Raw genomic sequence first — 11515 nt, forward strand, 5'->3', positions numbered from 1 at the left:
AATGCATTGACTTGGTAATTTTCCCTACCAGAATGATTTTTTTCCCTGACTGATTTTTATTCTTAGCTGGAAGCTTCTTAATTCAGGATTGTCCTTCTTTGAGGAAAGTAGGATAACTACCCTGGCTTTCTAACAACTACTGCATTCCCAGCACCTTCCAGGATGGGTTCTCCTGGAGCCAGAGAAGCCAACTAGGTCATCCAAACAGCCATCTTCAATTGGACATCCCTACTCAGGCCAGGCTCAGCACCTGGACCGTCCCAGTGGCTGCTTTCCCCAGGGCCGCCTTCTCAACTGAAAGGCACGCTGAGGAGGCCCAACCCATCTTTATAGCCTTTGAGGATCTGTAGCTCACCAGCATGTGTCCATCAAACAGCTTTGAACTGGTGAACAATAGAGAGAAAGGAGACATGCAGCCCCATTTCTCCATATACACTGGGTGTTAATTCAAATATGCCCTAACACTTTAAATAAGTTCATTAATTTTAGGCCAGTAACTCCCAACACAATTGCTGGTCTGGTCAGCTGTACTTTTACAGTTGTTTTTTGGTTATGAGCCACCAGTATAAAAATACAACAGACTACAACAGAAAACCACCAAAGCTTAAATCGTCACAAATCAGATCAAGCAAAAGGAGAATATTCTGAAATGTTAGCGGTATGAAACGTTTGTGTGCTGCCGTTTAGGTGCAGCGTTCTCTTAGGTCCATGCTGGATTTAAGGAACTTTTTGTACAAAGAACTTGGAAGTTGGTCAGCAAGTTTAGGCAGAGGGAGTGCAAATTGCTCCTTCGTTGCTAATTAGAAGCCACAGCTAAGCAACATTGCCACATTCTGTTAATGAACCCTTAACAACAACCCCTGTTCAGCTCCATCTGATCCATGGCATCATTTGTAGCAAAAATACTTCTGTGGTGTTATGAAGCTGAGCTTGCATGATCCTCAACAACTCAGCCGCCATAATCATACCGTTATCCCAAAATCCATCTAAAAAGGAACAACTGATAAAAAAAATAAGTTTAAAATCAAGTGCAAATGTAGCTGACTTGAAAACCGGTGTTTTTTGGCTTCAGCTCAGCAAAAGGTTGACACTTCCACAGCACCAATCACGGGTGAAGTAAGTCTAGGTCCCTTTACACAGGCCTGAATGTTGTCCTGTGTTAAAGTAAATGAAGTAACAATAACGACAGGAGAGATCGCAAGAGTGGAATGGAACTAAAGAAATTCTGCAGCACTACCTGAAGGCAGCTTTAGTTTCCTCTCTCTGCTAAACATTTCCAAGACTTCCAGGGTTCCCTCTATGGGTCCTTGTCCCATCAAGCAGTTCTTAAACAATCCACTGAATGACGCTGCCTCCCAACCTGAAACCAGCTGCTGATTCCAAACGGACGTAAAACGCCACCTTCCCGAGGCCCTTTCAGGTAGGCCATTTCCTTTCTGCTTTTTCCCTTTTTTCTTTGTTGTTATGGATATCAGCTGGACGTCCTTCTGCTGAAAATATCCAATAATGTGAAAACCAACTAACCTTCAGAAAAGTGGTCAGAATAGCAAGCCATCGCCTCTGCTGTTCTTCTGGGCTCAGGAAAAGAGCCACCTCCATGTACTCCAAGACCTGCTGGTCCAGGGTCTCCTGTCGGAAGGAGAGCTGCTGGCACGGAGGCTCTTCGCCACAGGGTGAAGGCTGCCCTTGGACAGCTGCCCCGTTGCCTCCTTTGAGAAAGGTGGGATCCTGGCTTCCGTGATCACCTGGTGAGTCCGCTTTCTCTTCCAAGGCCTTTGGTAGCTCTAGCACAGGTTCCATGCTTTGGTCAAAATGATCTGGAAGAAAATAGAACAAAAACATAGAATAACAGAATTGGAAGGGAGGTCTTCTAGTCCAACCAATGGTGGGATTCGATTTTTTTTTTACTACCAGTTCTATGGACATGGCTTGGTGGGCCTGGCAGGGGAAGGATACTTAAAACCTCCAGTCAGAGGTGGGATTTTCTGGTTCTCCGAACTACTCAAGATTTCCGCTATCGGTTCTCCAGAAGTGGTCAGAACCTGCTGAATATGCTACCTCTGAGTCCAACTCCTTGCCCATAGTAGGAGAACCTATACCATTCTGGATAAATGGCTGTACAGTCTCTTTTTGAAGACCTCCAGTGTTGGAGCACCCACAACTTCTGGAGCCAAGCCATTCCACTGGTTAATTGTCTCAGTATCAGGAAATTTCTCCTTAATTCTAGGTTGGGTCTCTCCTTGATAAGTTTCCATCTCTCTTTAAAGATCTGCCAGCTTGCTTGATAGTTTGAAGAATAGGCCGACAAGCCCTCCTCTCTGGGACAGCCCCTCAAGTACCGAAAGACAGCTATCGTGACACCTTTAATCCTTCTCTTTGACAGGACAGATATACCTACTTTCCACAACTGTTCATCATACAGTTTAGCCTCCAGAAGCCCAATCATCTTTATCGCTCTTTTCTGCACTCTTTCTAGCATCTCAACACTTTTTTTATCATTGTGACCCAAACTAGAAGCAACATTCCAAGTGTGTCTTCACCAGTTCAGTATAAAGCAGTATCAACACTTCACGGGATCTTCATATATCTAAGGTTGGAAGCAATTGTTTTTCCTGCAGTTCTAATTATTCGTTGAAGTCTGTGTCTGTCTTGTTTGGTTGCAGAGCGAAACCAGACCATTATAGAGGTGCAGATGACAAACTCAATAATTCCTCTGTAGAACTGGATCAGCAGCTCCTTGGGCAGTTTGAGCTTTCTGAGTTGGTGCAGAAAAAAAATCTTCATTGTGCTTTTTTGATGACGTTTTTGATGTTAGGTGTCCATTTTAAGTCTTGAGATATGATAGAACCTAGAAACTTGAAGGTCTCTACTGTTGGTACTGTGTTGTCTAGTATTGTAAGTGGTGGTGGTATAGGAGGGTTTCTTCTAAAGCCTACCACCATTTCTATGGTTTTGAGTGTATTTAGTTCAAGATTGTTCTGGTTGCACCACAAGGCTAGTTGTTCAACCTCCTGTCTGTATGCAGATACATCATCATCTCGAATGAGACCAATCACTGTTGTATCATCTGCAAACTTGAGTATTTTAACAGAGGGTTCTTTTGAGATGCAGTCATTGGTATAGAGAGAGAAGATATGCACCTACACATATACATATACATACGTGTGTGTGTGTGTGTGTGTGTGTATGTGTGTGTATGAAACTTAATGTCTAGCAAATAGCTGTTTCCATGAGTGTTTGCACCCACCATTTGATAAGACTCGTTTCATTCTGAGCTAGTCCTGTATGGCCTTCCCCTTTCTCTGAGTTTCATAAACACACAAGATGTCTTCTTCTTTTTATATTCTTTTTCCAAGTCAAGACTTGGTCTTTCATATGCCAGACTCATCACCAGATAGGCCATGAATACCACTATGGCTTGATAAATCATGGTTTCCACCTAACACATTTTAGTACAAATGAGAAGAAGCAGAATAGCATATCAGCACAGCTAATTTTATCCCAGGCACATTCTAAAGATCTTGCAAACTGACCTCCTGCTGCCTGCAAGGTACCATTTGCCACATCGCTCACTTGCATTTTGTATTATCACCAGCCCCCCTGTGGCTTCACCAAGAAAAGATGGTCAGTGTAAATGGCTAAACATGGTTTCTGATTTACGTTTGTAACTTGGGCAAAAAAAAAGTGAACTACAGACATGTCAGCAATTGCTCAAGTGACTCTGTGCAAAATCAGATTAACATTAACTAAGATGAAAACAAGAAGATAGCTACAAAACAGCAAAAACAATAACAACAACACCCCATAGACGTCACTGTACAGGGAAAGGAAACCTCAGGAACCAAGAAATAGAACCCCACTCTAAGGACAGGCTCTGCGCTCTGTGCAAGACTTTCTGCCCTGCACACAAGTTCCTATGGCTTAAAACTTGAGCATCCTGATTTGCCCTGGCAAATTATTTGTCTTTGTAATTTGAATGTTTGCCTTTTGTTATCATCTTCTGCAAGTAACACTGAATCACCGCAATATTTAAAAGCATGTCTGAGGAGGATGTTAGAATTCCCAAATGAAGAGCCACTTAGAACCTCTAATATTTCTATTTTAGTGGAGAGCAAACAAGGCTTGAAAGGAGACAGTGTAATTTGGCCAAGTTCCCTTCTCAAACCAAAGAATTCCAAGATAAACTAAACATTTAAATATCTACACCCACAACTGCTGGAGGCAAGTCATTCCCTTGGTTCATTGTTCTCATGGTCAGGAAATTCCTCCGTAGTTGTAGGTTGGTTCTCTCCTTGATGAGCTTCCATCCGTTGCTTCTTCTCCTGCCTTCAGGTGCTTTGGAAAATAGGTGGACCCCTTCCCCTTCTTTGGGGCAGCCCCTCATGCACTGGGACGCTGCTATCATGTCACTCCTAGTCCTTCTTTTCATTAGGTTAGACACACCTAGTTCCCACAACCATTTATCGTACAGTTTAGCCTCCAGACTCCTGGAGGCCGTCTTTGTTGCTCTTCTCCACACTCTTTCCAGAGCATCTTTTTTGTATTCTGGTGACCAAGACTGGACACAGCCCCGGATGCAGTATGGATGCAGGAGAGAGCTGTGGGGCTGGATCTAGAGCTAGGGGTCTTCAGAGTTGCATCTCCCCCACACACTTTCTCACTAATGCCCCTACCTCACAGAAATGTTAACCACAGCACAACCACACACTTCCCTCCCCCAGAGGCTTTAACCAGGCAGGAGGGGCATAGACTTAAACACAGGTGGTTGGGCCAACAGCACCAGTGACCTCTCCAATTCCACAGAACTAGCAAGTTCAACTCCTCCCAGATGACAGCTCAAAACCACCTCTTTTTTACACAGCAACACCAAATGTTTAATTTGGAAGCAACTCTACAAGCATTACAGAGACAGCAATTTCTGAAGACCCCAAGGAGGGCAAATTTGGACCTACCGGTGCAAGTTTTGTCCTGAGCTGGTTGCATTTCCAAGCAAGAAAAGGAAAGCAGTTTTTGACAACTTTCCTGTTCTTCATTTGACTAGGCAGCCGTGCTTATTTCCTGGCGAAAGCAGAAGTTCAAGAACACAAATAAATCATAGCTCGGCCGGAGGTAGTAAAGGCAATGGGGGGAAATAGTTATCTGGCCAGGCTTTGCGGAACTGGCCGTATTGAGACAAATGACTGGGCCGAGACCCATGGTCATCAACTGGGGATCCCTGGGTGGGATCCTTTCTCAGAGGAAGCCAACTATCTTCCTGGCTAGGATTTTCTTTCTTTCACTTTGAAATGGTTCCTCCATTTCTTTACTGTGGCAGGGAGCTTCCCAGAGTTTCTCCATTCTTGAAATAACCCAGAGCTTTTAACAGGGGTGTTGCTTTTCTTGGCAAAGAGGCCCACCCACCCATCGCCTTAGAAGTCCCAATAGCCAGGCATTCCCTGTTTGCCTGAATTTTTAGGTAAATATTTACCTGTCCATGCAACGATCATTTGACTGCCAGCCAAGCCAAGCAAATAATTCTTCTTCCCCGTTTAAGGAAATGCAGAAGGAGATGAAAAAGAAAAGGGGGACTGACTTCTGGACCACAAAATCTGACCAAAAAGCCAATCTGTTAGTTGGTAACTCCAGTGTTGGTCACTTCTCCCCATAGCACCTTGAAAGGTGGAGAATTTTATCATCATCTTCTCCTCACTAAAAGGTTACTTTGTTGAGTGAAATTAATATGTAGTTTTCAATCAGCTGCTCTAATTTCTTTCACCTGTTCAAATTTGCTCTCTTTCCCCATCTCATCCCTTTTTAAGGTATTTGTTAAAATGGTGGGAGAACAAATATATTGAAACCTAAATTATGAACACTGGTTACGCCATTCCCAATTGCACCCTTTTATACAGGATTGCCTGCCTGGGTTTGGATGTTCAGAATATATCAATAGCATTTAGACTTATATATCGCCACATAGCGCTCTACAGCACTCTCTGAGAAGATTACCAATGTCAGCATGCTGCCCACAATAATCTGGGTCTTCATTTTAGCGACCTCAGAAGGATGGAAAGCTGAGTCAACCTTGAGTCCCATTGGGGTTGAACTTCTAGCAGCGGGCAGAGTTTGCCTGCAATGCTGCATTCTAACCACTGCACCACCACGGCTCCTCTTGAGTCTTCCAGAGCCACTCTCTGGATATGAATTTTTGGGTACTGAAAGGCTGCAATCCAGTTCACCACCCTCTCAAGGGCAACTCTCCTCCATAGGACAAGCAGCCTCCCACAGCCCCAGGTGATTCAGTATAATTGGAGGATACGAATTCCACCTGGATGGTGGAGCTGGCTGAGCCATGCATGAGAGGACTTGTCGCTGGGATTTTGATGCAAAAGAGCCACTCTTCATGCACCAGAGTCTATTCACATGTAAGTGGGAGATTGTGTTCACAGTGTGGTCATTACACAGCATTTCAGTTGTACAATTTTAGCACGCCAGGCCCATAAGCAAAAGAAAGAAGAAGTCTAGAGTGATGGTCAAGAGCCGAGTACCATGGCGAGCTGAATGTGAATCAATATAAACAATAGTGGGAATTGCACATTTTGAGCAAGACTGAAATTGTGGTGAAACTGGAAGATGAGACAGCTATATTAAAAGTTGCCTCTAAGCTTTACTCCAGTTCTGCTGCTGGCATTCAAGCCTTCAAGGGGCCAAATTTCACAATTTAAAATTTCTCCTCTGTTGACCTCCCAGGAGAATGTCTTCCCCAGTCTTTCATTCAGTCATGGAGGCTCTCAGCTCATAGTGAGTCTCTCTGTTCCATGCCAAGCACCCACGGTGCTTCCACTTGGCCTGCATGTGGGTGTGTGGCTGGGGCTAGGTGACTCACCCCGGGTTTCCCCCCAGGCCTCGATCACCTGCTTGTCCTGAAGCCCTCCTGCCTTCCTTGGTCAGGCGATCTTCCCGCAGAGTAGCTGAGATGGGTAAATTCCCAAATGCTTCTAATCATTTCCAAGCAGAGATTGATGGTGCTATCAAGTTGATGGTCAGTGTAATGAAGTGTTTTGAGGGATTAAGCCCAGATTTTGCAGATCGGCCATCAGACTCTGCTAGGAAAGGAATGGCCAGGCCAATTCAGTTACAGTAAGATGGTTTTACAAAGCTCTCTTATTAGCCGCTCTGGTTTAACCATAGCCTTCCCAAGATCCTCAAGGTCTCCCCAGCTAAGCTGGAAGACATTACTAGGCCAAGGAAGAAAACTGGCTCATTTGCAGGATGATCTTTTAAGGTTTTTTTGGCCTGGGCTGCAAAAAATGTAAGATTCCCACGAAGGATGCTACTGTATACATAAAACTTTTTCAAAACTCAAGCTAACAATATAAAGTTACCACTGTTTATGGTGGTATCAATTTTTATGATTTTTTAAAAAGTACTTTGATAGCTAGTTTGGTGTAGTGGTTAAGGCAAGGATCTTGTGGACTTCAACTCCCAGAATTCCTCAGCTAAAATGACTGGAGGAGGAATTCTGGGAGTTGAAGTCCACAAGTCTTAAAACTGTCATGTTTGAGGACCCCTGGGCATCAGGCTAGAAACCAGGAGACTCTCGGCTCTATTGCCATGTTGGGTATGATGATTGCCGGGTGACCTTGGGCCAGTCACTTCTTTCAGCACCAGGAAGGAGGCAATCATTTCTGAAAAAAACTGCCAAGAAAATACATCCAGGAAGTCTCCAAAAATTGGATTCAGTTGAACAGAAGAAAAAAAAAAAGCACTTTGGTGGATAAAATTAACACTGTTTTTTTTTGTATATTAAAGCATACAAAAATTGTTCAGTTTGCAGAAAGATCTCTTGGAAAATACACTAAAACCTTATTTCATCAAATGTAGGTAAAATTGTTGCAAGAAGTTAATTTGATGCTCTCTGCCATGGCCAGAATGTTCTGCTTTTACAGGGAAAATGCAGGTGTAGAGAGCATTCACACGCTTCTTTCATGGTTCAGTGAACAAACTTTATCATCCCTTTTCACTTCTACAAAAAAAATCTGCACGATCACATATTTGTGCAATGCAGGTAACATAAGTGAGGAAGGGAGCAGAGGATTGTCCCCCATGAAGGTCTGATATTCATTCAGCTGGGCACCCCTTCCTAATCAGGAATGGCTCAAGGCCTGCAGGTGCCCTGCTCAGCCTGGGGAGGAGAAAGCCCACCAGGGCAAGAGACCCCCCTGAGGCTCTCCTCAGTTGGCTCCGAGCACAATAGGAAGGCAAGTTCTGCCTGCTTTGCTTCATAAATGTGTAAATCATAAATCTGCCTCCAAAACACACAGCCTGTCTGTAGTGAGTCATCCTCAGGCAGGTTGAGGGGCCCTCTGCTTCTGTCCCCTCCCCTTCTCTAAGCCCCCCAGGTGCCGCCCCCCAGGTGCCCCCGCTGCTTTTCAGGCCGTTTGCCTTTGGGCAGCACTTGTCAGGTGCCAGAAAGCCACACCTTCCTCTTTGGGGGATGGCTGGAGAAGTGGAGGTGGGGAGGAGAGAATGATGGTCTCTGGGGTGCCAGCAGCGTCAGATAAATGATGCCAAAGGAAGGAGGGCTTGGAGCCCACTAGCTGGGTTTCTCTAGGCATCCCAGGCAAGTCAGTCTGGAAAGCCAGGTCATTCTTCTTGACTAAGACAATCCTGACATCTTGTGGCCAGGCTGGCTCATTACAACAAGCATTTTATAGCAATTGAGCCTGAGTCCAATTAGCTATTCTACATTTTTTTTTAAAAAAAAAAAGGCTGCATCGGGCAATGGAATACGGAAGGGAGAATTCAGGGGAAGCCTGGTTTCAACTGCCTTTCAGAAAGGGTGGCTTAACTTTAAGTTTCTATTTCATCCTTGGGCCAAAAGGCCTGTCAGCTTCATTTTGACATGATTTCCCCCTCTCCCCTTGAATCCTTGGGCAGCCCCCAGACCCCACCTGGGCGGCTCTAGTGGGGAGCAGGAGACTGAGCGAAGCCTCTGAATGAAACCGGAGAAGGGCAGCCTCTCTGCCCTCAACTCTTAGGGCGAGGAGCCCTAACCTCTGCTGGGCTCAGGGCAAAGTGGGAGGGAGCCTGGGCAAGGAGGTCATCTCTGATATGAAATATCCCCTCTAAAACTTATTTCATTTCATATAACATTTCTGTAAGTCAGCTATTTATTTTTTTTGAATTATCACAGTAAAGCAGAATTAGTAGCTGTGGGGCTTCAGGCTGGGCAGGATATGGAGATGAGAGTTTTGTGGGTTGGTAAGAAATGCCCCTCTGGAGAAGCAAATGTCAGTTTGTTGATGTAGAAGAAATGTACAATAAAGGGACCGAGTGGGCCTCAGTTGGGTTTTGTACAGTTATGGAGCTGGATCAGAGATGGCATTCAGCCGGTTCTGACCAGTTCTGGAGGACCGGGACTGGAAATTTTGTGTACTTCCGAGAACTGGCCAATGCCACCTCTGTCTGGCCCCACCAACCCCATTTCTTCTCTGCCTCCCATTGAGTCCCAGCTGATCGGCTGGGTCTCCTTTGGTTGTCCTGCACAGGAGGACGGAGCTGGGAAGCAGGCTTCTTCCTTCCCCTGCCACGCCCACCAAGCCACGCCCACAGAGCTGGTAGTAAATTTTTTTGAATCCCACCACTAAACTGGATATTCTTTGCTCAAATTCAGAAATGATTATAGATGGATACAAAGAATAAATTGAATATTTAATTCAGCACTAAACCAGGCATTGGTTGCTTCTTTCATGCATTTATAGATAAAGGTGCAAAGAATGCTTACTGACAGTGTGATGGGCCGTGTTGATTGAGGGTGTGAATTTGTCTGTGTTTGTGTATGCGTCTCCTGTGAACCCAAATGACCTGCAGCAAATGTTAGGTTATATGATAGGAGAGGCAGTGTGGATCTATCAAAGACCAGAAAAGAAAACTATTTTGGAAGAGAAAATGGATAACAAATGCAGGTAATTGATAAATTGTAATGAGAGAAAATATACTACTGTGACCTTAATGCAACTGTAGTTGCCTTGGTGCAACTGTAGCAGCATCCCAATCTCAGCCATTTCTAGCTAAATGAACTTCAGATCCCAGACTTCCACAGCCAGTAGAGCTGTTGTTGAGAATTCTGGCAGTTGAAGTCCAGACAGCTGGCCATTGCCAAAGTAAGGAAAAGACTGCTTAATGCTTACTAAAGAAAATAATGGATGGAGGAATTTTAAGGCATGCCACTTTAGGGAGGAGGTTCGGAGTAGTATATGGTCTTTTTGGGGAAATCAAAAGTTTGTTTGGAAGAAATGAAGACAGCTGTGGATAAATGGGCTTTTGCTCGCTTAGTCATATAATGCTTCCTGTTTTAATCTCAAACTTTTATTTCTTTAGCTGACTTTGTTATTCCTTTTCTGAGCCTTGTGTAATGCTGCGCACATCAAACTGGATAACATGACATCTGTGTATGTATCCATCAGGTCAAAACATGTCCCTGGATAGGAGTTTACATGGTAAATTATAGAGGGGAATAATTGGCTTATTTTGAAATTTTAGTTTTCCCAGAATGTAGAAAAATTAAGGCTGTTGGCCTCTTTAATTTTTGTTGTGCCCAGACTGGATACAATTCCCGATCCAACTCTCTACGAATTGTGTGCTTGCTGGCCTCTGTGGCCTCTACTGATGTCAGCATCTCTGAGAAGATGCCAGGGCTTGGACCAGAGTCCTTGAGATGGGGTGCTGGGCTGGTGCGGAGGGACGCTGGCCCAGACACACACACCCTGCTCAGAGCTTTACAGATTACAGATGACTGATAATCAGAGTTGGAAGGGACCTTGTACGTCATCTAGTCCAACCCCCCGCCCAAGCGGGAGACCCTACCCAATTTCTGACAAATGGCAGTCCAATCTCTTCTTGAAAGTCTCAACTGATGGTGCTCCCATAGCTTCCTCTCTGGTTCCTCTCACGGGAAGGAATCCCCAGAAAGGCTGACTTCCTTCTTCCTGCTCTGATGACAGAATGATTATCGTCATAACTCTGGAAAGGCTGTGGCTTCTTTTGAGAGAGGCTCCTGCTCTCGCTCCCATTAACAAAAGAGTTTCACCCTCCGGCTGTTTGGCTACTATGATTCTCCTCCTGCCTGAGCTGAACCGACTCTGGTGAGCAGCTGCTTCCTCGACAGCTTAAGGCCTGGAGCATCAACCAGGATAATTGGGAGGTGAGCAGCCGGAGAGCCCTTCCTTGGGCACATGAGGAAGACGCTGGCTACAGCAACCAAGGGCTGTGGTAGATTTGCCACGAAATGCTTCAGCAACCAGCTAATACGGGCACAGAGGGTTAATTAACTGCATTGATGAATGCACGAGTTCTGGAATTAGGTTGCAAACGCCACCATTCGTTGCATTAGGACTGCTGCAGCCTGAGCAACACTTAAGACTTGCATTCGTTGGAAATCCTCCAGCAGCCTCATTTATCAGAATTCCTGCTAGCACGGATGCCTGGCTCTGTCCCTCCCTCCCTTGGCAGAGCAGGACTCGGAAAAGAAGAAGCT

At 45.0% G+C, this 11515-nt stretch overlaps 1 protein-coding gene across 1 annotated transcript in view; it reads right to left on the minus strand.

Moving 5' to 3' along the window:
* The window catches only part of WDFY4 (WDFY family member 4), a 95832-nt gene extending 90797 nt beyond the window's left edge, over window positions 1-5035 (minus strand). Inside the window, exons 1-2 of the mRNA XM_087938117.1 lie at window positions 4953-5035; window positions 1525-1817 (exon numbers count right to left, since the gene is read on the minus strand). Of these exons, the coding sequence (XP_087794243.1) occupies window positions 1525-1817; window positions 4953-4983 (324 nt within the window). The 5' untranslated portion in view covers window positions 4984-5035. The remainder of the gene's footprint in view (window positions 1-1524; window positions 1818-4952) is intronic.
* Window positions 5036-11515: the final 6480 nt, after the last annotated feature.

The sequence above is a fragment of the Pseudonaja textilis genome, chromosome 8 (genome assembly GCF_049901715.1).
Source record: "Pseudonaja textilis isolate UNSWEBS1 chromosome 8, rPseTex1.2, whole genome shotgun sequence".
NCBI classification, from domain to species: Eukaryota; Metazoa; Chordata; class Lepidosauria; order Squamata; family Elapidae; genus Pseudonaja; species Pseudonaja textilis.